At 53.9% G+C, this 27,396-nt stretch overlaps 1 protein-coding gene across 1 annotated transcript in view; it reads right to left on the reverse strand.

Annotated features, from left to right (window-relative positions):
- TRIM9 (tripartite motif containing 9) overlaps positions 1-27,396 on the reverse strand; it is a gene marked incomplete at its 5' end in the record, with an annotated part of 68,324 nt that overhangs the window by 15,409 nt on the left and 25,519 nt on the right. Inside the window, 5 exons of the mRNA XM_010579857.1 lie at positions 1,394-1,551; positions 4,353-4,506; positions 5,093-5,203; positions 13,912-14,034; positions 14,492-14,587. Coding sequence (XP_010578159.1) covers positions 1,394-1,551; positions 4,353-4,506; positions 5,093-5,203; positions 13,912-14,034; positions 14,492-14,587 — 642 coding nt within the window. The remainder of the gene's footprint in view (positions 1-1,393; positions 1,552-4,352; positions 4,507-5,092; positions 5,204-13,911; positions 14,035-14,491; positions 14,588-27,396) is intronic.

The following is a 27,396-nucleotide window of genomic DNA, read 5'->3' on the forward strand; positions in this document are numbered from 1 at the left end:
CAGAGCCAATGCTTGAATCTGGCCTCTTTCCTTGCAGGTGGGTGCATGTCCCCAGAGCTTATAGGGGTGCCTGCACACTCCCCTGCACTGCAGAGCAGAGATGATGGCTTCCACCCCTCCGGACACCCTGAGCAGGGCTGGGAGCAGCGCAAGCCACAGCAGACGTGGGAACAGCGATAAGTCAGTGCTCGGTGTCAAGGAGCACAATGTTGGTGTCCTAACAAACTGGGTGAGATTCATGATGGGATGCTAAGGTGGCCCTGATCTACCTGGGCTCCAGCACCCGTAAAGCTCTCCTGCAGCCAGCACCCCATGAGAGAGAGCACAGCTCCCACTTCACCGCCCCAGGCTCACTGCAAGGAGCCCCTTTTTGGCTTGATGCCCAAAGGCAGAGTCCTCTTGCCTCAGGACACTGTCCCAGTCTCTCCTGCCTGTTTGTGTGGAAGGTAGCTAACAGGCTGGGCTACACACTGAGCTGCTCTTGGCAGAGACTGTCACCTGTATGACAGTCTGCACTCCCAGCTTGCTGGGCAAATCGCTGCCTGACATGGTCAACTCACTGTTTTCGGGCAGGAGAATGGCTCAATGACTTGAGAAGCCAGAGATGTTCCCCTTCGTGGCACCAGCCATGTCCCATCAGCTGGAGCAGCCCCCTCTAACCCCAGTGGCAGGAATACCATGCACATCCAAGCCCCTTCCCACTGCTGGCGGGACAAGAGAAGACTGGTGCACTGGGGAATTGCCCTCACCTTGCCAGTGTGGCTGTGGTGAGCCTCAGTCTCCCCAAACCCAGCCGCCTGCTCCCTTCTCTCTCCAGATCCCACCCATATCACCTATCTTCTGCCTCGACTCTGCTCTGGTTCCTGCCTGCCTGAGTTTCTTGTGGATGAATTCAGAAAACGCAATGGGCTGGTCCCTGAGCCTGCTCTCAGTGGATGTGAACACACCAGGATAATTATCTGCATGTTGGATCAGAGAAAAATCTATTTTAATTGTGTAAGTACAGCAATTTAAAAGCCCTTAGGCCTTAAACACCTCTGCTTGCTAGCAGCTGGCAAACCATGAGTCTTTCATGGCAATTAGCATACCTTGCATGAAATATTTAGCAACCTAAGAATACGGAGCTTCAAATGTGTTCTTTGCATTTGCAAGTCATATGGGTCACTGGAAATGTATTTCCATCCCCTCAAATAACCTTGCCTCCCAAAAGAGCCCAGAGCTTGCCTGCACTGTTGGCTTCCCTGGGCACCCCAGCAGCGAGCCTCATGTTTCCAGGGAAGGAGGGGACTTGCAAAAAGTCTGGGGAACTCTTTGGTCACTTCATGGCAGGGCAATACTGGAGCCAGCAGCAACACCGTGCTGCTGGGACCAGCTTCGTGCTCCAAGCACCTACCCTGAACTGGCCGCCGTTGCCGTCATCGAGCTCCAAGATGTAGCCTTCCACCTGTACCGTCGACAAGGGCGGCTGCTTCCAGGACAAGGTAGCACTGTTGTTGTGGGTGCAACACTCCTCTAGCTGCAGGATCGGGGGGGCCGGCACTGGGGAGGAAACTAAACACAAATTAGTGTAACCCTGGCTGCTAGCACCGCAGAAGAGGAGCAGGGAGATAGCCGTGGCACGCACATTTCAGCTGGAGCATGAAGGATGCCTTTATTGCCTTGGAAGCCAGCACGGCACAAGGGATGTAACTGTGATCTCGTGGGTGTGGGATGGGGAGGAAGCAGAAAGGACTCTTCTCCAAACAAGCTCCACCAAATTCCTCCACCCTGCAGCCTGGTGAAGCTGAGATTTCCCCAAAGCTCTTCTGCTTTCTTCCTGTTTTCTAATGAATTTTGGTGAAATAAGGCAGTGCAACAATATACCTGGTATAGAACTGCCTGGACTCTTCACGGCAGCCGGTCCCAAACCTGGGACACTCTCCCACATGCTCTGCAGAGCTGGCTGCAGCTGCGGGCCTGGCCTTATCTATGACCCAGCAGCAAGCACTGCTCTGCTTTTCCATCAAACAAATTCACTGCAACAAAATAAGCAATGCCATAGCAGCAGAGACGAGCCTCGGGACTTGCAAGAACAGGGAGTACCTGATCTTTTTGCCATGGTGAAGTCTGTCCGAAAAGAGGAGGCAACTGCACAAACCGCGAGACTTGGTGAAGAGATGAGTTTGTCTCTCAGCTATGCTGTTTTAGTGCCAGGGAATGCTAGCCATCGACCTGCCAAAAAAGGCTCAGGGTCCTTCCACGCTGTCCCAAGCAGAGCACCCACTCCGGGGGTTCCTGTGGGGCTCCCAGGGCTGCCCCCTCTGCCAGCTCAGCCAGAAAACAGCCCTTGCTGCTGAATACCTCCAAGCATCACAAGCACATTTCAGAGAGGTCTCCAAACAGGCACCAGACAGTCCCTGTCCTCAGCCTCCGCACACCTCTGGAACTGAAGCTGGAAGGCTGTGGACCCTATAGCCTCCCATCAGCTACACAGGGGACATAAAGGACTGTCAGGGCTTTTCCTGCTCACACTGCTGTATTTGGGCATCCGCACATGTGTAAGGCAGCCTGCTCCTGCTCTGAAAAGCATGGAGGGGTGACAGCACGACAGGGAAAGGGGATGTCCACTGATACATCCCATCCCCTGGCGAGGGACAGCCCTCCCAAACCTCTTCTCAACAGAGCTGCTCATCTTCCATCCTCATCCTCACTGCCTGAAGTCTGACAAAAGCCAGCAAAAAAAGAGACATGGAGAATCCAGACAAGATGTGGAGGAGCCATGGATGCCTGGGAGAGAAAAGACAGACTCGCTAGCAAAGGTTCACCATTCATCACCTCCCTCCGCAACTCATCCACCTCCTGGGTTGGATGCTCAGCGGGAACCACCAGGCTGAGGGCCTGGAGAAACCGAGTGGAGAAAGCCCTTGTGTTACAGCCAATACAGCAGATGAGATGCTGCTCGTGCCCAGCATGTGCTGGCAATTGATGTGGGATGCCCTGTACCTATTGCTCACCTCTGCTCTTTATTGAGACCTCTGGTGTTGCCCTGCCTCCTCCAGTGCTGTGACACGTGTTTGGGATCCAAACCCAACCTTCTGCAAAGTCTACAAAATGCAACAACTTATTTCCACAGCGAGGGTGAGACGAGAGCACAGCCTCTGTCAGCTCTGCCCTGCCTCCGCAGAGGAGGGCAGGCAGCTAAACTAGCAGCAGATTTGCTCTTATTAATTAAAAATAACCCTCTGGGCTAAATTGAAAGAAGGGAGGGTAGGAACACGCTAACATCTCCATGACGGGTGTGTAAAAAAACAGTAATCCAGCCCTCCCTGGGTTTGGCTCCCCTTGCTACCAAAAAATGTTACTGACACTTCAAATTAATGGCCTGGCTAATGATGAGCAACTACAAGCGCTCCCAGCAGCCATGCCCAATGCACCCTTCTCACTGCAGCAAATACCAGCAGGGCCATTATTTGAAGATGCTCATTATCTCTACAGAGGAAGCGTGTGGTCAACAGCCTTCCTGCGTCTGACCGCTGAGAAATGCTGGTGTGTGCAAATGGCTCCCGAGTCAGGAAATCCAGCCGTGATGGCAATGAAGAGCCATGCCAGACCCGCAGCTGGTTGCCTTTCCTCCAGGCAGCTCATTTGCACCACCTGAAGGTATAGGCCTACGTTTGATGTCCTCCTGAGCTTCCCTGTGTCACAGCCCATGTGCATCTTCTGTCAGCTTCCCAGGGCTTGGCCAAGTCACAAATTGCTCACAGGTCGCAGCGGTTCTCTGCTTCCTGCAGAGCGATGCAACCGCAGTGGCTCTCTGCGGTTCGGGAGAGTGCGCACAGAGACAACGGAGAATGAGGAGGAAATTAAAACTGAAATGAAGGTCTAAGACAACAGGGAGGAGAGGGGAGAGAGCGAAGACGCCGAGATAAGTGGAGTGGCTCTTTGTGCCTTTGTGTTTGGACGGACAATGTGGCTGCTCACAGCAGGCAGCTCGCTAGCTGGCCTGTGCCAGACGCTGCTCAGCACTGAGCAAGTGAGCGTGTGTGAGCAGAGGTTTGGGAAGTGCCTCGTGCTGCTCTTGAGACCCCGGTCCCAACCTGCAGAGTGCTTTCTAATGCACTGCCAGGCAAAACCAAGCTCCTGGCACCTTCATCTGGCACACAGTTGCCCAGGGATCTGAGACAGGGAGGCAGATGGCTGGCCCAGGGGTGCAAAATACACAGGAATGGGCATAACTCTTGGTCTGCGGTGCCCAGTCTTGCTGGGACAAGATGAGAAACTCTCCTCTCCTGCCCCTTCCCTGTGATGAGTTGCATGGAAGCACTCGGCATGAGCAGAGATGGGCTTTTGAAAGGCACTGGAAATATTCTTACCTTTCATCTGTACGAAGTCGAGCTGATGGATGGACTGTAGCAGAGGGGCGTTGTCAAGGTTCAGGTCAAAGTCCGTGGTCATCCGGGGTGTGAGCGTCCCCTTTCCCCACTGGTCCTCAGTTAAGTGCACTCTCCTGATGAGAGCGTCGGAGATCTGGTGGCAAGGAGCAGCCTCAGCTATCGAGGGCCACCTGGGCTGCACGCTGTGCCTCGTCCCTCCCCTGCTCTCCTCCTTCCCTGTGCCTCCCAGGCTGCCGTTTCTGCCCCTGACTGCCAAAGGTTGGGACATCACATGTGGTTTCTAGCACCGCCCTTCGCTGCAGCCTCAGATTGCCAGAGGGACCCCAGGAGTTTTGGGGACTATTTTAAAGGCAGGGTCTAGTACCAACGGGACCAGCCCAGGAATGAACGATGAGATGCAGTTCTTAAGTGCTGTATGTCCTTCTCTCGCTGGAGAGCCACGAGACAGCACGTTACGATCACTGCCTCGAAGATACATCACCATTTGCTGCAACCCTCTATTTCTCTGCTCAGAGTAAGAAACGTCCCTGGCCTGGTTCTGCTTTTCTCTGTGAACCTGGAGGTGATGAGAGGTTGGCCCTTGATTTTATGGCTGGAAAAGCTGGGGACATCATCCTGGGTGTAACTCCTTTGACTCTGCTGCATTACCCCAGGCCCTCATCTGTGCAATACCTTTCCTGCTCCCCTCGTAGCCCAGACGTGAGCAGCTCCACACCAACCTGCAGGAAGCCGCTGGGGTCGTTCTCCTTGATGACCTCCAGGCAGTACTCCATCAGGCCCGTGGTCTGGCGCAGCTTGACCGTGCAGTGAGAAATCTGGTCTCGCACCACCTGCAATGGGACAATGAGAGCAGCGTGGCTCAGAGAGGTTTGGGAGACGGGGAGCAAACGGGCTTTGGTGCTGTGTGGGCACAGGGACAGGGTCAGGGCAACACGAAGGGAGACAAAGACTCAAAGGAAGAGAAAAAGAACTGGCCAAGACTCATACACCAAATTCCAGATCCTTGAAAACCTGGGGAACAACAACAAGCCTCGTTTAGCTCAAAATTATTAACCCACGTAATTATTCAAAGCAGTAGGGAAGTTCCTTGCTCTGTCTTTAATTAAGACAGCTTCCAAATGACAGCTTATGAACTCTATGCAAAGCAAATGCCTACCTCCATAGATACACAGGTGCTGCTGCAGCCCCTGTGGGAATGCCCTATCCATCCTTGGCATGGAGCCGGGCTGCGGGGTTGGCTCTGGGGCAGCTGCACCCAACCGCCCCGAGTGAGGAGCGAGCCTGGTATTTTGGTATTTCCAAGAGGAACGAATGCACCACCTCCCCCAGCTTCAGCTCTGACTACCGATCTGTTTGAGATGCTCATCTTCCCATCAGCCGAGATGGGCCATGCTGCAGAATTGCCTCATTTCCTCCACTGGCTGCAGCAGGAGTCTGGGGATGAGCTCAGAAGGAGAGGTGTGCCAGTGAGAGGAGATAAATCCTGCATGCCTTGTGACAGGGCTCCCTACAGCATGCCAAGCTCTGCCTGGGTCTGCCCAGCCTGCATGCTAAAGCACGTCTTCTTGCACCCATGGGAAATGTGTTTCAGAATCCCAGCGGCAGAGTACAAACAAGCATGTGGTTTGGCCGGTGCCCGCGGGCTCTGGTGACCTTCCCTGAAACACGGCGGGGAGGACAGGGTTCAGGCTCTGACACCGTGAGGGTGTATTTGGAGGTTGGCTGGTTCCTCACGTTGAATCCCTGCAGAAGGAGACAGTGCAGGTCTGCACCCGGTGTCAGTGCGATTTCTGTCATGGGAGATTGGCAGAGCAGCTCAGGAAGAGAGATTTTATGCTTTAGAGGAATGTGCTCATGGCAGGCAATTTTTTTTTTTTTTCTTTTTTCTGGAGAAGCTTTAAAGCTGTGTAAAGTTCTCCACTAGGACTGAACAAAGCTATGCAGCTCTGGAGACCACAGCTATTCAGGATGTTACAGACAGTAAAGATGAGCTTTGCATCAGCATCTGCAGCTGCAGTGCGATAGAAAAGACTGCAATAAGCAGCAATTAACATTTCTGAAAGCACAGTTGTTTCCTCGGCACCGCAGTCGGTGAATCCCAGCGCCCATGTGCCCACTGCTCCATAGGCACAGCAGCGCTCGAATGACCACCCTGGGCTGAGGACCATCTCCTGTGAGCATCCCTACTGGTCTGAGGGATGGGGAGGTGAAACGAAGCACATGTCAGCCTCCTGCGGTGAATGAACCTGTGTTTCAAGGGGGGGTGATGACTCCTGCAGGGCAATCAATCACATCATGTGTTGCTTAATTATAATTTAATCACCTCTACTTAATCACCTAACAGGAAGAAAAGAATTACCAGTCTTGCAACTTGGGACAACGTATCTGCTTCTGTGAAATGCCACAAAGCACTCTCCTAGCCGGCTCTTATTTTTAGGGAGCAGCCACTCCTTGCTGCTTTTAGCAATCCCAGCCTGATGTTTCCAGCCTGTGGCAGAGGGGAGCCGGAGCAAGCCCAGGCGCTGGGGAGGGGGCTGCAGCCAGCACACCCCATGTGCAAGGTGGAGAAGGCAGCAGGGGGAGCTCCCATATTGCTCCTCTAGACCAAGACATGTGTATGGAGTCTTGCAGAGATGCTGGATCACTCTGAGATGGGGCTAGCGAGCAGCATGATCAGCACACACCAGTTTTTGCCTCAAACGCTGTCATTAGAGGGAAGAGTTCATTCGATGCCAGTTTCTAACATTTGAGTGCACTGGGATGGAGCAGAGGCAACAGCTAGTCCTGGAGATCTGGACTCCTACACTGACCTCTGCCAAAGGCATGGGCAAGCCCCTGGACTTCTTTTCTCCATGGGGATGGTCAGTCCTTCAGGATGGGATCCAGAAGGTACAGTGGGGGTGCAAAGCCTTGCAGCAACCTACAGCCCCTGCCATGCAACGCATAGCAGCCTCTTGTGTTAAATTGATCTCTTCTGCCCAAAGAGAGGGTGCTGGGGAGTTGTTCTGCTCCTGCAAGGGTTGTCCGCTGTGTGGATGTTGGGTGTTTCAGCTGCAGATCATGGTGTTACCACTAAGTGTGAGATGAGCCCAGCCTGCAGTCTCCAACCTTGCTGTTAGAGCATAAACTGACTGCACTGACCAGAGAAAGGTTTTGCCTTCCCTGCCTGCTGGGCTGCAGATGGGCAAGTGGGCATCCCACCTTGAACACCCAGAAAAGCAGCCGCTTTCTTTCATGTGAGACCCCTCTCCGGGGAAATGCACATGCCACCAGGAAGACAGTAAAGATGGGATTGGTAAAACAATCTTCTTATCTTCTTTGCAGCTTAAATCTCTGTCTGGTTTGCCCAGGATAATGAATTTGTGAGCCTCTCCCTGCCCGAATAGAAGTATTACCAGCAGAATTGCCATCTGCTACTGCCAGCCAGACATGAGCCTCCAAGAAGCAGCATTTGCTTGGTGAAGACAGGCACGGTGTCCCAGGACAGTCCTGGACATGTGGCTGGCTCCCCCGGCACCCACTTGGCCAAGAGACGGTGTTACCGGCGAGGCAAGGGGACCTGCCACCACTGCTCTGGTGTCAGCGTGAGACCTGCTGGGCTTCCTGGCACTGGGAGGAGGTAGCCGGGACACAGAGATGCCGGCCCCGGCTTTGCCCCTCTACCCTGCTCATTCCCTGGCAGCAGGGTGAGGTCAGGCCAGCGCCAGGCAGCTCCAGGCTGATTAATTACCGAGCTTCCTAGCAGATTATCCCTGCTAATGAAGGTCTGGTCCGGAGTGGAAGTGCTTGCTGCAGTGGTTGGTAAGAGGTCTCCTTATGTAGCTAAGAGGCTACATAAATCTTTATGCAGGTGGGTGCAAACTGAGATACAAGAAATTCCATTTAAACATAAGTAAAAGCTTTTCTTTTTTTTTTTTTAAAGGTGGTCAGAGACCAGAACAGAGAGGCTGTGGAGTCTCCAGCCTTGGAGACATTCAAAACCCAACCGGAGGCAGCCCAAGGCAGCCTGCTCTAGGTGCTCAGAAACTGCACCCGAAGCAGCGGCTGCGTCTCTGTCCCAGCCCACACCTTTCGCCCCAGCGATCCTGCCCTTCTGTAACTCTGTGATCCCCTTTGGGGACCAAGCACCTATTCATCTCGAGAACTAGAGCATGAAACAGCAGTTTAATTGCAGCATCTACACAGCAGGCAAGCCAACAGTAGAAATCTATGTTTCCCTTCACCACCAACAAACTGTTTTCAAGGCAAGGTGAGGGATCTTTGGTTGGGACCTAGTGGGGCTTCATGGCTTTACAGTTTCTGCGCTCCGCACAAGAGAAATGGGACACAGACAGGAACAGCGAGACTCCATGAAACACTTTGATTAAGGAAATGAAAGGTTTTAAAAATAAGACGTAAACATCTCCCACACCTTTGAAAGCACGGTCTAAACCCAGTGGGGCCAGTGAAGCCCACAAGTTTTCCACGCTGTTTTTTAAGCATCCTGTAGTTCTCCTCATGCATCAGGGATTTCCACTCCCTGGGGTACCTCAGCTCCCTGTTACCCCAGTAATGAAGAGTATTTCGATTGCAGTATTCACCAGATCGCCAGGAAAACCAGGCTGCCATGAATTCTGCATGGAGGTAGACAGTTTACAGACCTCTCCTGAAACTACACGGGAGGGGCTAATGGGAAAAGGCTAATGGCTCAGCTGGTGAGGGGATTTGGGCAGCTCCATACATTTTGTTTGTGGTCGTTTTTATCAAATGCCTTTTTTTCCCTTTAGGTACCAAAAGAGGCAACAGCCAGAACCTGGCTGCTAATTACAGCCTATAAAAAGGACTTTTGCTGTGCACTCACAGCAGCTCACTACTACCTTAAAATAGGAAATTTATTTCAAGAGCTTTTCTTCCCCGTAAGATGACATTAACTATAATTTACATTTTAATACAGCTCCTAGAAGGCAGTAACATCTCCACTCATCTCTACTTAAATGTCTTCCTCACCTTCCTCCTCTTTTTAGTACTTGGCTAGATAACCTGTTTTCAAGGCACTCAACCTTACTTGAACCTCGTCTCCTCAGCATCCAGGATGAGTCCTGCTGGGGACATCACATGGAAGACACGGAGCCTCCTCATCCCAGGCACTCCGTGGCCAGGGTACGGTCACCTGCACGGTTGTGTTATGGGGAGCAGCGCTGCTGCGCTTTGCCGCCGTGCTGCAAACCCAGATGGAAAAATCCCAGATGGAAAAACCTCCAGGACAGATCCCGATGGTTCGATTGTGCTGAATCCCACAACCACTCGTCCTCGGAGCAGAGCATTTCCAGGTGGATGTTTCCATGGTGACTTGTCTCTTGCTATTGCGAGAGGAGGCTCAGGCTGGAGCCGGGAAAAGCAGAGCTGCTGCGTTAACAACCCTGTGCGATGCTGGCGACAGCACGTCCTGGAGGCTTGCACAAGCCCGTTCTGATCAAAGGCTTCTTCCAACAAGTGTGGAAAGGTGCGATACGGAGACCTTGTCTCCAGTGCAGAGCCACTGAGCATGGCACATAGACAGATGCTATGGAGGACAGACTTGATCCAGCTCTTCAACAGAATAAGAGGAAAGCTTGAGGGACATCAGAAAACCAGAGGCATCCCCTGCAGCCCGATCACAGCTCTGCAGAGCTCCTTGCCCTCAGTGCCCAGCTCCTGCTGCTGCTGCCCTTCCCAAGGTGCTCAGACACCACGGCAAGGGGAAAATGGTGCAGTGTGAAGGGATTTGCAAGAGAAAGCAGCAGTGTGGCATCTGCATCTTTGGGAAACAATGCACCTCGTGATGAGCTTATCTGACCTGTGCATCCTCTCTGGTGTTTCCATACAGAAATGGTATGGTACAAGAAAGCGAACCTGTGCTTCTGTCCTGTTTCTCATCCTTTCACACCAATCCTGATCACCAGTGACCTAATCCAACAGGGGACAACAAGTTCCCTTGGGCTTCCTGGAAAATCCTGACTGTAACCCCCTAAAGAAGGATCATGGACCAGCATTTCATCTCTGGAGATCCAGTGCTATGGGCAGGAGACCTTGGTCAGCGTTTCCTATATAATTAGCTCCCCCAGGAAATGTGACAACTGCTGTTTGCCTACAAGGGCTCTGCAGCCAAAGCACTGTGGTGAAATCACAGCCCAAAGACATCCTATGACCTGAAGGCCAGCAGAAGGCCAGAATGGTCCACCACACTGCTGAGACCTTAAAGGAGTTGCAAGCAGAGCTCAGTCTATGTGTGCTGTGGACTGAGGAGATTTCTTCCTGGGACAACACTGCAGGGAAACCTCTGTGTCCCCTGCACAAACCAGCCTGTGCTGTAGGGCATCTTCCCTTGGGGAAGACCATACTGGTCCTTTGAAAACCAGGGCCAGCAATGAGGAGCAGGACAGCCAAGGAGATCTGTCCTGGAGATGGAGCAGGCACCTGGCCCCACTGCTCCTCCAGATGTTATTTTTTAAAGCCCAGGTTCTTAATCTGAATCCAAGTGTAGGGGGAGGTTGGGGAAAGGCAGGGAAATGTCCCTTCCAAGTTCATTTCCTCCCAAACCTCTCCCCGCTCTAGAGTAATTAGTGTTGGCCCACAGGCAAACCTGGATTTGTGCCCGCCTGCATGAAATATGTGTCAAGCCAAAGTAGGTCAGTCCCAAAGTCGAGCTGACCCTAACTCTGGGTGCCGCACGGAAATGGGAACTCGGGCTCTCCAGTGAAAGGCGCCCATGGCACCGCGCCAGCCGGCAGGCTCTGTCCCTCCATGCCTCTCCTCCTCGCTCACGCGATGCCATACCGTGCCGTGACGGCCAACCTCCCAGCAGGCAGGAGGGGCAGCCCACGGAGAGATCGGCTGCAGCCAGGGTGCTGTGGCTCCACGCCAGCTGCTGGAGCAATGGATTCGGATCTCAAAGGGCTCCTGGGTGGCACAGCTATTTCACTACCTGCTCGTCTCCTCCTTGGCCGAGATGCTCTGGGCAGTGACAAGTGGACACGCAGGCCAGGCTAGGCTGCTCTGAACTGGTCTCCTGTGGGAAGGGGTGAAGCTATCACCACAAGACAGCAGCCAGTGTTGTCCCGTCCTAATGTGAACGTCAACCAGGACAAGTCCCATGGTCCTGCAGGAGGACCCACCATGTGTCCAAATTCAGTGCGAAGCGCGTGCCAGGGCATGGCACGGAGGAGATGGCGCTGAGCAAGCAGCATGCTGCTGCGGACGGGGCGGGTGGAGGTGGCCCCTCTCCTGCACAGTCTCGCACCCTGCGCACCATCCTTCCCGACACCGTGGAAGGATTCCTGCTCCCTCTGCAACACTTCCAGTGCTCCAGAGCCTCGGAGCGAGACCTGGGGGCTTTGTTATCCCCTCCAGCCTCAGGCAGCAAGAAGGATGTCCCGTCGGGAGGCAGCTGCTCCAGGCACAATGCTGCTTCCCTTTCATGTCTCCTCACGTTCCCCTGACCCTTTGAGCGAGGCCAGCCCAGTCCGTGCCCAGCTGGAGCTGCAGGTGCTGCCTTTGTCCAGGGATTTCCTCGGAGGGGGCAAAGGGGAAACCCCCACGCAGCGATGACCCGGGCAGCCCCTTTCCCTGGGTGACAGAGCAGGTGGGGACAACAGCAGTGCTGGGGAAGGGGATGCGGAGGACAGGCTGCAGGGTTGGTGGCGAACGCTCGCCTCGGTGGCCTGGCGTGGCCAGGGGACCCTGTGCGTGCACAGTGAGGACAGCAGGGAGGTACCCGACAAGGCTGAAACTCTCCTGCACCCCCTGTTCCGTCTGCAGCTTGTGAAAGCAGGGAAGACCCTCTCTGTCCCCATCCCCAAGCCAGAGGGGAAGGGTGTACGTTCACCTGGGCTGTGTGCCAAGGCTGTGTGTCCCAGCCTGACGATGCTGAAACCCCGGGAAGCAAATCTCAGCGTACAGGACCTCAGCTGGCACTCGGATAGGTCACGGCTGCACAACTCTCCCCATACAAGCCTAAGACCAAGGCAGCACCACTGTGTTTATTACTTACCTCCTCCATCCCCGCAAGAATTAAAAGGGAAAATTGAATAATTTCAGGCTAAAAATCTGACCAACGCTCCACAGGCTGCAGACCAGAGGGGAGCAGCTTCTGGATTTTAAACACCAGCTGCTGTGATGCTACTGATAACTGGATGCAGGCTCGTGTGTCACGTCTGCCCGAGCACGCAACGCCACGGAGCCCTTCCTGCCTGTGCAGGTCCCTTCCCACAGCTTCTGGGGAGCTGCAAGAGCTCAGTCCTTCAAGGAAGGAGGCTCAAGGGCTGATTTTAAGAGTCCAGTCTGAAACCCAGGAGCTGTTTCTTCTTTAAGGGCCAGGCCTGCCTAATGACAGAGCCCGGCTGATAGTAGGAGTGGATGGAGGTGGGATGTACATGTACGTGTGTTGGGGGGACAGGCGATACAGTAAGAGCAAGCAGTGGGATGCAGATCCTTTCCTCCGGCCAAAAAGTGAAAGGCCTCCGTGGGTTGCGCTGAGCCGCGAAACTGCTTTGTGCTGCCCAGCTTTGTGAGAATTTAATTAACCGTGCCCTGAAGGGGAAGAGGGAAAGAGAGCCCACCAGGCAGTGGGGGTCCTCTCTGTGCCTAGAAGACAGGCTGGCAGCATAGCATGCCTGGTTGGGGTTGTGCTTTATTGTCTGAGCACTGATGCTGGGCTCGGTCCCACAAAGCTGCTATTGTCCATCTCCTGATGGAAACGCTCACAAGCCCTCGTGTTGCAGTGCCCATCGTCTGCAGGCAGACCAGAGGCTGGTGGCCTCCTCCCTCATTTTAGGCAGGTCCAGGAATTCCTCTGGGAGCCTCCTGGGTGGCCCAAAGCAAGGCTGGGGGGTATGCAAGAGGAGCCAGAGAAGACACACAGATGCTTCTAGCTAGAACACTGAAATGCCCTTGGAAGAGGGACTCTGGAAGTACAAAGTGACATTGATGCGAAATGCCCCAGCTCAACGCTCATGGTGAGAGCTGCATCTCAGCTCCCCCAACACCAACAATTCACCTCTCAGTGCAACCACCACCTTGAGGCCATGAGGTGCTCACCAAGTATAGAAAATACAGAATTTCTGCTCCTGCCTGATGATGAAAGTGGCATCTCATGACACCAAGTGCCCCAGAACTTCAGCTGAAGCCAGCAGAAGTTACAGGCACTCAGCTAGGATTATGCTAGTAGCTCGGAAGCAACATGGGACATGAGCAAGGACTTTTTCCAGCCTGTGGATGCTGCACACATGGCTCTGCTGACCTAATGACTAGTAATTGGCCCAGTAATGGAGTAATTCAGTGGGAACCACCACCTGGAAGAAGCAGCGCTTTGCTCAGGGCCTGTCACGCTGGGAGCGGGCTGGTCATCTGCAGCAAAATGGAATTTAGCTAATGTGAAAAGCAAGAAGAGCAGCTTTCCAGTGCCCTCCCCACTCCCCCTGCAGCGCTTCACCCCAACAAACAGCATCACAATCCTCATCCCTGTCTGGTGGAACCCTGCAGAAAGCTCTCTGACCACCCGAGCTGGCGGGTAGGGGCTCACCTTTAGCTTGTGCTCGTGCTCCTTGTTGACCCGGGACAGCAACTGGGCTTTCCTTCTGTTGAGGGCGTCGATGAGAGCGTCACACTGGGCCACCAGGCAGGCCTCGAACTCCACGCTGTTCTCCTGTGGGTCAGAGCAGAGTATCACAGCCTGGGGCATGTGTCCATTTCAGTCGGGAAACCTGATTTTTTTTTTTATAGTACCACATGGGCCATTTTTATATGTGTAGCTGCAACACTGCGATTCACACAGCATTAGCACATGGGGTGCTTACGCCCTTGGCTCGTGGCAAATGCGGTGGTGGCAGGTGAGAAACGGGTTTGGTCCATCCTGCCACATCCTTGAATCTACTTATGGCAGAGACGGGAAGGGCTGGGGTCTCTGCTGCTCCCTCCGTGACACAGGCAGCTTTGGGAGGAGCAGTCTTTGGGAAGGCTGCAAGGGGGTAATACGAAAAGTCAGGTGTGAGCCCCTTTGGGAGAGCACCCACCAAACCAAGCTGGGGAGATGGGACAGAGGATCGCAGAGAACAGCTCATCCTGGTGGGAAGGGGCTGTTCCTCCGCCAGGAGACACAGTACCTGGATTTGCTGAACCATGTTGCGGAGCTGGACCAGGAACTCTTTTGCTTCCTTGGCTCTGTCTGACAACCCGTTCAGGGCCTGGGAAAGCTGGCTCTGCAAGGGGAAGAAAGAGCGAGGTCATTTCCATGTCCTGGACTCATCCTGGTGCTGGAGGAGCTGATGTGTGTGCGATTAGGGCTGGGGATGGACTGCAGCCCAGCACTGCCTTCCCAGGGTGTGCAGCCTTCAGCAATGCATCGAGGTGTCCTTCTGCCCTTCTGCCCTGAGTGTAGGGAGAGGAAAAGGAGTGTTAACCATCATCACAGATGCCCCAGGTTTGGGAAGCAGATATTCAGTGTCCACCTCTTCCACAGGCTCCCCTGGGTGATCAGGGACAAGCCACATCCATCCTGGGTCGCAAAGTGAGCCGGTCGCTACCTCCCCTGAATCTGTGGTCTCCAGGGAGCCAGACACCAAAAATCCTGTAGGATCTGACCCACGTCTGCTGAGGGTGGTCAGCAAAAGGGCACAGGTCAGGCCACTTGAATCAGACTGAAAATCTCCCAGTCCCTCCTGAAAGCTAAGGTAAAGCAGGATCTTCCACTGCCACGCAAAATACTGACTGCTCCCTCCTCCTCCGGTGCTAGGGGTGGGAGCGCACACCCACAGCCTGCTCCGGCCCGCACTGAGCTGAGTGGCATAACATGCTAATAATAACGATTATGCCTTGTGCTTTTTCATTTTTGTGGCACTTTCCAAACACTAACTCAGGAATCTTCCCCTTTTGCAGTGATTTCAGTAAGGGTTATTATCTCAAGAGCTGGGCAAACCACCCATGACAATTTACCTCTCAGAGAGATTTTGCCTCTTTCGCGGGCTGCAAATTGCCTACAAACACCATGCAGGTTTTGAGGTGTGATCCTTCTTTGCGGCAAGCGCAGAAGGGAGCCCAGAAGATGGCTGATGTCCCCAGATCTTTAAAAACCTAATGCGACCATTCCTCCTGTGATCAGGATGCTGGCACCTGCCCCGTTGTGCCGTGCTCCCCCAAACACCGGTGCGGGAAGCAGGAGGAGGCGAGATGGGAGAGGGGAGCAGGGGGAGTGATGGTGCAGAAGGGATGCGAGGTCACTGGAGCGCAGCGCCTGCTGAGATGGCGCTGGGCTGAAATCAAGGAAAAAAAAAAAAATTGCTATCAAAGAGACAAGGTAGCAAACAAATGGCGACCATTTAATGGCCCAGAAAATGACCTTACTGCTGCTTCCCCAGGAGATGTTAATATAACCCTAGCGATTTCTGCATTTCCTTTGTAATTTATCGTGCCCGAGTCATTAGGATGTGGAGCTAATCAGCGAATGCATCTCTAATAAAAATGGGATTGCTAAGTCAGCTCAGCAGGTCTCCCCATCTCTCTCCTCCCTCCCTTCCCGGAGCAAAGGCTGGAGGAGAGCCGAGGCTGAAGCCCGAGCTGCTCCCCACGCACTGGCAGCCTCACGCACCGCAGGGACAACCCAGCCCTGCCTCATCCTCCCTGCTGTGACCCTGCAAAAGCCTCCATCGCCCTGCTCCATGCTCGCCCTCCGCAGCCCACGCAGGGCTCCAGCCCTCCCAGATTTAGGAAGACGTCTTAAGCCCCGCAAGGTGGTTTGCTGAGCACCGAGCGCTGCAGGGCCCTCGTCTTCCATAACGCAGGCAATTAATAGGGAAAATCAGTAGGAGTTTGTTATGTTTACAAGCTCCTCATTAAAATTGCAGCATGGTGGTTTTTTTTCCTTTAATAAAGTCTTTGGAAGGCGTTTTTTTCTACTGACTTATATTTCAGAAACGGGATCTTTATATCAACATAACTCTTTGAGGCTTTCGTAATGGGAAAGCATTTTAAATGTGCTCTTAAAATTTCGTAAGAGCTCTGTGACGCTGTATACGGATGGGTTAAAAGATGGGATTTTGGTCCGCGGATGAACACACTGGGGGAGAGGTAGATAGCCGAGGAAAACCCAGTCAGGACAGAAAATGGATGGTTTGTTGCCTGTTGCTTGGAATGCTGACCACGGAGGTAAGAGAGCTGAGCAATACCGGGGGAGGACGGGCAGCAGGCTGTTGCACAGCACAGCTGTGAGCATGATCGGTGCGTGACTGCTGGACAGTGACAAGATGCCGCACGTACAAAGCCCATGAACCAACAGACAGGGTGGCTATGGCTCATGCAGCGCGCCTGGCCAGCGAGCACATGTGTCATAGGCTCCCTATGTTACAACCGAGGAGTGTTTTGGCACCCACTGTCCACATGTGCTGAAACCCGTTCCTCTGCAAATGTATAAATACCGGGATTTTTCTGAAGAGCATTGGGCTGGTGTATGGCGAGGCCACTGTTGCCTCCGTGGGGACGCCCACGTAAAGCTGGCACCTACCGATTGCTGGGCTGAGCTCGCGGCACAAGATGGCACAAGAATGTACGGATGGTCCATCTTCCTCACAGTCCTCGAGCTGGTACCTTAATTTGCTTTACAAGATACCCTTAGCATAACGCACATCTGTAGTTAATAAATGCTTGCTTTTTCCCCTTATAGTCAGTGTGTGTGTGTTTGCCTTCTTGGGAATCCTTGAAATCACCCTAAAAGAGACGCCCATGTGCACTGTCCATGTGCAGCTCCTTCACCCTGGACACCCCCTGATTCACACCACAACAGCTTTCATGGCGCAGCAAGCTTTGAGCCTGTCCACAAAAAGAAAAAGATGGTCCATTGCCTTCAGAGCATCCCTCCCCGCGGTCTTACACTGCATCCCCCTTCTCAGCTCAGCTTTTCCCTCTGCTTGAGATGTTCTTGATGTCACCAGTGCCTGCAGGTGAGGGGCATGAACTAGCCAGGAAACTGTATTTTTTCCATAATCGTAAGGTTGGTGAGGTGCACAGTGGACACCCTGCCCCATGCCTCGTCCCAGCATGGAGAATGGGGTGCCAACACCAGTGTGCCCAGCTCACAGCGATGTGCAGTAAGAGCTAGCATCACCTGTGCAAAGCTGGTGATGCCAGTTCCTATTTATCGGTGGCCACAGGTTCCCCACCGGACAGAGGAGCTCTAAGGTTTGGTTTTTCATCAGCGTGAGCTTTGTGCCGATCTCCAGGAAGGGTTCCCATCACACCGAGCGGAGCGGAGACCTGTTCCTGGACACGTCCCCTTTGAAACAAACATCTGCCCAGCTCTCCCGCTGCATCCCTGTTGCTTATGGCAAGAGTCACCCCGCTGGGGACTCAGAGCTGCAAGCCATCACTGTTAGCCCATTAAACAAGGTTAATTAATGCTATACGACAACGGAGCGCGTATGGGAATGTGCGCGGGGACTCGCGGGCATGCCTGAATGTACTCATTAAGGGCAGCGCTGCAGGCACAGTGACAACGTGATTCATAACCGTATGCCACAGAAAAACAAAGTCCTTCTGGTTTCTGTTATTATGTTAATAAGTCAGAGGCTGCGGAGAGAAATTAAAGGACTGATTGGGTCCGTAAATTCTACAGGTACCTTCCATGACCCTTGGAGCAAACCCAAGCTTTAATGCAGTCTGTCGCTGCGGAGAAGGATTTAATCACCAGACACAGAAGGCAGAGTCACAGGTTTCCCACAAGCGTATGAGCTACATGGAGGGAGCAGGAGATGGAGGCCCAGGAGTCCTCCGCGCAGGGGCAGGAGGTTGGAAGGACCTCAACCCTTGTCTCCTGCAGGTGCTGTACCAGATTGCAGGAAACGATACTGTTAGTATTTCTGACACATGATGGAGAGATTTCCCCTTGCTGCGAAAAGCTGGAACGTCGCACTTTGCATCTCCATGTGGAAACAAAATCTTTGGAGCTTCTCAGGGCTGGGAACCCCGCTCTGGGAACCACTATCCCCCCGCAGAGCACAGGACAGTGGATGGAGACCCAGCATCCTCCAGTGTGCAGTGGGCCAGCCAGCTCATAGGCACTGGACCGGAGCAGAGTCCCACCCTGAGCTAGCACAGGCAGAGGAATTAATGAGTGTGAAATGAAGAAAAATTCCGTTTAGCGGCATCTTAAAATCAAGTGAATTTGCTCTTTGCAGAAAGCTGGCCTATTTTTCAATGCTCTTGTTTCAAGGCAGTAAGAAGAGACCTCTGTAATTCACATTAACATTAATGGGAGCTAAGCATTTAAATCTCTGTCCCCAGAGCACTTAGGAGAGAATCTGTTCCCTCTTTGTGCTCGCTAATAGCTCTGTAACCCTCCTTCCCAGGCACAGCTGACAAAGGGATTTCTGTCACCCTTTGATTCTCCCTTGTCCCAGAGCACGGATGAGTGCAGTTGGTGCAGAAGGCTGGTGGCTCAGTAGGGCTGAGCAGGCTCCAAGAAATGGAGAAAAGCAACATTTTAAACTCCGCATCATCTCTCAGATGGAGCTGGTCTGGTTCTCCTCCTGTATAACCCAGCTGCCAGCAATGGAGCTTCTCCAGGTTTACCTTAAGGCGAAGAGGGAGCTGGGCCTGTTATTTTAGGAGGTGCCGGGTCCTGCTCGGCATTGAATGCTGGATTTGCAGAGCCGGCTCTGTGTGGCAGCTCCATCTGGCATCCCGAGAAAAGCCTGAAGTTAGCTAGCGTTGGCCACCAACAAGAGCGAGGAACAGTCGCTCTCGTTTCAAACCTAAACTCGCTCGCAGGCTCTGACGCTAGACAAGATGCCTGGAGTATTCAGGAGAGACAGCAGTCTCCTCCTTCGCTCAATGGAGAGGAGGACTTGTCTGCAAGCCGAAAACCAATTGCTAGCCCAGGTCCCCAAGCCAGAAGCCCTGCTCCCCGTGCCCCCGCACACCCAGGAGCTGTGCAGCTCCGCGCTGCCTGCCCCTGACCCGCAAGGGCTGCACCCACACGCAGGAAAGCAAGTTCGTGTGTGATGGAGAAAGGTCACGAATTCGAACGAGGTCAAGAAAGGACATTTCTGTTCAAGGCCAGGCCGAATGTACGCCCCAGCGCGGCATCTTCTGTACAATGGTATTCTTCCAGCCTCCAACAGTTCACAGCTCAGGAATGTCGTGAGGCTGGCATGGCTTTCAGGTAGCCTGCGTAACCCCCCTCGGATTTCTCTTCCACAGAACCGTCCTGTCTCCTCATGGACCAACACAGGCTTTTATCACCCACGAGGTCCTGTAGCAAGTTCACAGCTTAAGTGTGTGCCCTGTGAAAGCCACCTCCCCTGGGCTGCTGCAGACTATGCCTGCTTCAAAGGCCATTTGCACCTAAGATTTCAGGTGACTGCACCTCCTTACCAGCCACAGATGGGCTAGGTGCTGTCACCCCAGGACAGAAAACTCACCCCAAAAGAGCTCTCGGCATTACTGCAGTACCTGCTCTGACATCCCAAGTGTTGCAACCAGCCCCTGTTTCTTCTCTCCTTCCAACCAAGTCATCTTGCGGCCAGTTCCTCTTGTTGGAGCATCCATACGGAGGTAAAAGAGAAGAGGAATAAGCCATGGCAAGAAAAGATGCTGTTCCCAGCTGTTCTGCTTGTACCCTCGAAAAGATGAGGAGCTGTTCACAGATGCTGGAGTCGAAGTAATGTGCTTCTTTCTTTTAATTAAAGCATAGGACCTACAGCCTTTGAATCTTGAGGCAAGCTTACTGTATGTGATGCCTGACTAATTAAAATGGGATGTTTAATTAAAACTTGCATTCAGTCAGGAAGTTGATGAAGCTAAACTGCTGCTAATTGGCTTTCGGCTCCAGTCACGAGAGCCTGACTTTTGGATTCCACGCTGCCTAAGAGGAGAAACCAGGAGCTCTGCCTGCAGCTGCAGCCTGGGCTGAACCTGCCCCTTGAGACTCGAGCCTGCCCCACGGGGCAAGGGAAGACCAGACCGGACAGTGCCATGTCCTGGGGTCCTGCAGGGACCGATCCTCATGGGACACAGGTGACCGTGGGGAGCTGGCTGTGCCCTGTGCTGCGAAGGAGCCCCGGGGGAGACTCCTTCCTGAGGCTGCTCCCAGCAAGGATAAATGCCAGAAGGAAATCATGCCCTCACCCACCTCCTCGCTCCTCTTTTGCTCACCTGACAATCGCTCAGTCGCTCCTGCTGGGTTTGCTCTGGGGCTGACTTAGCATCGCTGCTACATGCTGACTGCGAAAACCTCCAGCTGCTCTCCAGCAACACCCCCATGCCCACCGGCTGTGCTGCCTCCGCTCCCACTGAACAGTCCAGACCCCTTCCCCGTTTCCCTCGCACACATCCCCAGACTCTACCAGTGATCCTTGTGTACTTACTCTGATGAAGACAAGTAAACGAGCCCGAAACCTACTCAGAAACAGCTCTGATCACTGCTCACAGACAGCAGCTTCTAGAGCTCTGCCCGCCGGCTCCTAACGCACATGATGTGACGTGACACCACACAGGGCTACGCACTTACTACCCGTGCGCGTGTAAGGAGACCTCTTACCAAAAACGCCTTGCACCTCTGCAGCTACTGCTGTCAAACCTGAACATCCTCCGACGTCCTCTCTTCCTTTCCCTCCTGCTCTGCCAAGCCCAGTCCCCTGAAATCGCGCTGGAAATGCAGATGTGTGGCAGACAGCGGGTGACACCCCGAGACGACCTCATCCCAAGGCAACCTCACCCTGAGCCCGTGTGCCCAAAAGGTCGGTGGAGAGCAGCGCTTTCGCTGCAGCCCACTCGCTCTCTGCCTGCTGAACTCCTCGGCGCCTTCGGAGAGCAATCAGGCAGCAAACAGCCTCGAAAGCTGGGGACCAGTGCTCGCTCCCAGGCCCACCCTGGCACGCCTCTGGCAGGGATGCAGAGTAGATGTAGGCAACTGATGCTCTGTGTCTGCAGGGTGAGCAAAGCCGGACCATCTTAGCTGCTAATAATTAACTTTGAGCCAAGGCTAGCAACAGGAACGGAGCACGGGTCTGAATTACCCCTCTCCAAACACCACACCATTCTGCTGCCGCGTATTTGACATCGGTCCAGCTCAGGTTTTCCTGGCTTCCCACGAGAAGGATGAGCTCTCAGCCTGACATAAAGCTGCAAATAAAGTAACAGACGGAAGAGCCTACGCTTGTCCGCAGGACGCACGCACACACGCGCAGAGCCAGGTTTGTGAGCAAAGCTCCTGGGCGCAAACTGCAGGCTAGAAATCAACCCTTAGGAACGGCTCCTGCTGCCCCACTGCAGACAAGGGGGGAAGCAAGGGATGGGAAGGCAGCAATCGCTACCACTGCGTACCGGGCGCCTTGGTTCTCCTCCTTCATTGCAGTTATGCTGGAGAAACTGAAGGAGGAAGATGAAATGTAAACTATTAAGATCCAGCAGCCCCTGGGAGAGGGGCTCCACAAGGAGAGGGAGTCTCAGGGCCAGGCTGCTTCTGCTGCCTCTGCAGCAGCCCGGAGGGCAGCTGGGGTCTGCAAAGCAGATGATCCTCCGCACACGCAAGGCGGGCTGGCTCTCTGGAGCGGGCAGGCATCAGCAGAACTCATTATCTCTGGGGCAATTTGTATTGACGTTGGAGTTAATTCCAGGGCCCGCAGAGGGGCCCCTGTGTCTCTGGAAGAGGCAGAGATGCCACTACACCCACGACTATTAATCCTAGACCCTGGTGGATCCTCCTGGGGGAAGCACGCAGCCCTTTGCCACTTCAGTGCTTGGAAAAGCCCAGGCAGAACCTGAGGAGGGAGGACACCTGAGATGGGGACACTTTGGGGTGTCTTGCCTCCGCGGCGGTAACACCCACGTGCAGCTCCACAAGGATCCCCAACCCTGGCTGGAGCACGGGTGAGTTACAGCCTTTTCAGTGCAAACGGAGGGATGCGGTGGGTTTGGGATGCCCAAGGGTCCAACCTGGCATGGCTGTATCGATCTGCGTGGAGCAGCAGAGCACCCAGCTCTCGACTCCTCTGCAGCGCTGAGGGCACCCAGTGTCCACAGACAGCAACCAGCAGGTGCCGAGGGTGCTCAGCACCCCTGGGGACACAGACTGTGTTTTGTGTACAGGGAATTTTCCTCCTGCAGCCTCCTCCTTTCTCTCATCTGCCACCCTTTCCCCCTGCAGCAACACATCAGACTCACATGTGCAACCCAAAGCTGGCAGGAGGAATCCTCACTCCAGAAGGGACTGTGGGCCAGGCCAGGATGGAGGCAGTGGAGAATTCAGCTGGGAAAAAACCTCACATCCCCTCTGCCAGGCAGAAAGGCTGTCTGCAGCCCTCCCATGAGCTGCGGGAGGCGATGCAGTGGTTTTGCCCCATGCCAAGCCCCAAAGCCGGGCTGCTGCCTGCCAGCTGGTAAGATTTTTTTAAAGCCACTTATTTTTTGATAGCATTGATAACAGAACAGCAAAGCTGTTCTGGGTGCTGCAGCGGAGAGCACAAATCACTGCCAATCCCGGCAGTGTCGGAGTTGGAGGCCTTATCAGCTCAGCCCAGGTTGTTCTTATTTATTCCCATCCACCCCAAGTCAATGCTTATCAAGGCGAAATCTTGCACGTGGACGCACGTCTGTCCTCCCCTGCAATAAGGAGCTGCCGCAGGGTTATGGGTGTTTCTTGGGTCTGGGGAGGGCAGGGCAAGGCAGGGTCCCCAGGAGGAGCGCTTGGGATGTCCCCGTGAAGGGCAAGCCCTGAGAGCTCAGGTCAGACACGGAGGGCAGCTGCCTGCCCCACACGAGCCTGGATGTCACCAGGATCCCTGCGTGCCGTGGCACTGCGCTGGCCTAACCGATTCCTTCGGTACATGGCTAAGCCTGCGCCTGCACCGTTTCTGGGTCCAAACCTTGTGTTTGTGGGATTGCTTGCTTCCTTGGGATCCCCATCCTACCACATCATCTCCCCTCTGCTCCCTGTGAGATGATGATTGCAATAAGCAGCCAGGAGCCAAAGCCCCCAGGACCGATGTGCTGTCACTTGGGCGCACAGATGGCCCTGGCCGCTGGCTTTGTTCACGCAGACACTAGGCCAGTGTATTTCCTCAGCAGGCAGAACTGATTCAAAGGCTCCAGCCTGGAAATAAAACAAGGATATATTCTTTTCAAGCGTGACCTTGCTAAAACCCTTTCATTGCCTCCCACGTGGCTACGCGATTCCCTGGCCCTGGGCAGGCATGCTGCTCTGCCTCCTCCCAGCCTTGCTGTGGGCAATGAGAATTCATGCTGAGTTTCTTGCATGTTTTATTCAGCCCGGTCTCAGTTGTAACCTGCAGTAGCAGTGGCAATGTCCGTCAGTCCATCCGTACTAGCACAGCAACTTGCCTAGCCCAGCTCGCTGCCTGACTGCCCAGAGCCCCTCGCCCTGCACGTGTGGCAGAAAGGGACAGGGGTCTACCCCCTGACCAGCCCCAGGCTTCAGGGGTCCTCTCTGAAAGGAGACTTCTAATGTTTTGAAAATGACCTGCTGCGACTTGGTTGCCAGCACTGGGGACGCTGCTGGAAGCAAGAGACTTAGGGTAAAAACATCAATTATTCTCTTTGCATGGACTTTAATGCATGTAATTGTTACGCCAAAATTGTGGAAGAATAACTCTGGCATCCAGCCCCCCTGCTAGGAGCAGCATGCATGACAGCCTAGCTGGGACGCTGGGCTGAGGGTGCCTGGGGGGACAGGTCACACACTGCTTATTCCACTCTGAAACAGCAGAGCATTTTGCTCCTGCTGTGAATCACTGTACTCACTTGAACCTGCTGCTTCCCTGTTCACGGGCCTTCTGTGGCCAGGACAGCTGGTGCTCCGCAGCCTGCAATGATTTCTCAGCACGCTTGGGGAGAAGCCTGTCCGAGGAGGAGGACCTGAACCCCCAAGTTCCAGCATCCTTGCGCTTTAACCCCACTTCTTCAAGGGGCAAACAGTCATGCAAAACTCTCCAGCAGAAGATACAGGTGCCAAGTGGCCTGTGAGATAACATGCCAGTGGCTTGCTTCCAAAAATGTGGGGACACCAGGTGAAGTTATTAGATACCACCAGAGCCGCAGTGACCTTCTATGTCTCAAGCACTGCTGTGGGACTCGCCCCCAGAAGAGGGCAGATCTAGGACAATTCCTCGCAGCCTGATAAGAGCCAGCTTTGCACACAGGGACGCTCAGTGTGGATCAGTTCATGTGTGGCAACTTGCTTGGCTGTCCCTAGTCCTTGGACTAAAAAAAAAAAATACAAGAGGTATGTAACGTCCTGGGCTGCTCCTTGCTGACAGTTCCTTGCTGTGAGGATGTGTTTAAGATGCTCTGCCCTTGCTTTGATATAGGATATAGTCCTTGCTTTGATTTTTAGGGAGGAGAAATGTGAGCACCAAGGTATCAGTAAAAACTCTTTGATATTGTCCAATTAATTCCTGTTTTGCTTCATTAACACCCAACAACAAATCATCTTAGCTTTTCATTGGCAAAACCTAACACACGTCCCTTTGAAATCACAGACAGAACTGCCAGCTCTATTACAGGGATGCTGAGAAAAACACAAGCTAAGCAAGGGTCTGCTGCCTACCCACGGGTACACAGGGGCAAACAAGGTAAGGGTGAGAAACTATTTAAAAAAGGTCAAATATTGTGAACTGATCAGCACAGATCTGTAGAGTGAGTTGATGCTGAGGACCACTCTCTCCATATTTCAGGAGGAGAGACACTTTGGACTCACCCTTGCCCGGTCCTGCTTCAGGTACACCACATTAGGTGTGCTCCTGGAGTGCATCTTCCAGGTTGTGTCCTTGAGAGGAGTGCAGGTCCTGCTGCAGCTCTGCACACAGACATCCTTGTGTCTTGTAAAGGGTGGAAATGCAGGTCGAGAGTATTGCAGGTACATGCTGCAGCTGTTCGCTGCAGGCTGTTTTTCTGCGCTGAGCAATTTCCACATCCTGGTCTGGGTGGCAGTCTCCCTTGGAGTCTTGTAACCAAGATGATACTGATTGAGTCTGGCTTCTTCTGCGATCTGAACCCCAGCAAGAAGGCCATGAACTTTGCTAGTGGCTGGTTCATGCAAGCAAGACTAGAATAAATTCCTCCCCATCGTCCCTCATGGGGCAGCTCAGGGCACGGCAGGCAGCAAGAAACTCAGCTCCCAGCTCTAAAGCCTATAGCTAGCCTAGATCCAAATGGGATCCTCAAGACACATCTCTTCCCTTCTGGAGCACTCACAGGCAACTTTGCAGACTGGGGGGGCGAGGAAGCTGGACCACGCATTCGTGCACAACCCTCCTTTTCCTTCCCTCAGCCAGGTCTGCTGTAGATCCAAGGTCCCTCTCCTGGCATCAGCGCACCCAGTCTTGCCAATGGTGAAGGGCAGTGAAGTTGCACACCGGCCCTTGTTTCGCCTTCGTCCGTGCCTCTGCAACTCTGGGGTAGCTTTGCTGCTTCGACAATTAACAGTCACCAAGCCCAGCAAGCCTGAAGTAGCCCAAACGGGAACGGAGGACAAAGCCACGCATCTTTGCTGTGAGACAGCGGTGAATTTGTAGAGCAGTTAACAAGAAGGGATCAACTAACAGCAGCAGCCTTTGTTCACCATCTTCATCAGATGCCTGAACCCTGTCCCGGCCGGGGGCCAAGATGAGAGCTCAGGGAAGAGGGCTCCCCTCCTGCCCGCATTAGCGATGCCCAAGCCGTGAGGTAAGGCTGACTTCACCGCTGACTTCATGCATCTGCACAGCCTCCGACTGCCACAACAGCGAGAGCTCTGCGAAGGACGTGACCGATATCGCCGATCTACCAGCGCTGCGAAGGTCCTCCCACAGTCTGGATACGGCTCCCAGGTACCAAGGTCGCAATACGGGGCTGGGCTTGTTTCCAGCCCCACAGCTGTACGCTAAAGGAGTGCTCTTTGGGCTGAGGAGACGTGCAGAGGTGATGGACGCAGACACCAAAGTGACTCGTGCCAGCAACAAAAGCACGGGCAGCTCCATATGGGTTGTAATGAGGCTGACGGGAGGAAGCAAAGAGATGCTTTGGAAAAGGCAAGGTGAGGATCCTGGTGCAAGCCGGTCCATCCAGAGCCACAGCAGCACGTAGCTCCCTTTAATGACTGTGCTGAGCCATGTCTTGAGGAGTGCGATCGTAATGATGGCTGATTACCATCACTCGTGACCCAGCTGGGAGCACACTGATCTATAGCTGCTGTCGTGCGGCCGGTGGCATTTCCAAACGACCCTGGAAGCACAGGGCTCATTTGCTGCGTGTCAGTGTTGTTATGTCTCGAGAGGTGAATGAGGCTGGCGAGAGGCAGAGGACAGCTCGCGGCTGAGCAATGACTTCTCCAGGCTCCCTCCCCTCCCCTGCAAGGCATGGTCCAGCAACAACATACGGTGTCCCGAGCGGGTGTAAATGCTCACAGCTCTCCTGAACCAGCACTTACACCCACGTCCCTGAGCAGATGGCCTAGTTCTTTGCTAGAGGTGCAATTTACAGGCAGAATAAGCATACAACTACACCTACACTCCTCTCTGGAGAAGCTGGGAACACACCATCTTGCACACACTCTCCTATACTTGTGGGAAAAGAAGGCTTAAGCACCCTTTGCTGTTCCCCAGCCCTCAGAGGGCTGAGGACTGGAGCAAACCCCAACGTGGTGAAGGGCAGCCTTGCAGGCACTGTCACTGCAGCCGCCAGGTCTGTTCCATGGGCTCCGATCCCTGGGCAGACAGTGCCTGGCCCATGCCCTGCTCCTCCTGGGCTCCCACCCGCTGGAGACTGGAACCCGTTTCCCTCATGGCTGGAGGATTCAGGCAGGACAGCACACAACCCTCTGCCCTGGGGTGCCTCCTCTCCTCATCTCCAGAAGGGCTTTCCCACCGGGCATGGCTTCCACCAGGCTCCTCTGCTTCCGACCGACCGCAGCTGCTGCTAGCACAGGGGCAGAGAGATGAAACGAGCAGAACTGAATGCAATTAGAGAGATCCGGAAACGAGAGAGGAGATGGGAACGTGTCCAGGTTGCTGAGAGCTCCGTG

The sequence above is a fragment of the Haliaeetus leucocephalus genome, unplaced genomic scaffold (assembly GCF_000737465.1).
Source record: "Haliaeetus leucocephalus isolate CR32 unplaced genomic scaffold, Haliaeetus_leucocephalus-4.0 Scaffold678, whole genome shotgun sequence".
Lineage (NCBI taxonomy): Eukaryota > Metazoa > Chordata > Aves > Accipitriformes > Accipitridae > Haliaeetus > Haliaeetus leucocephalus.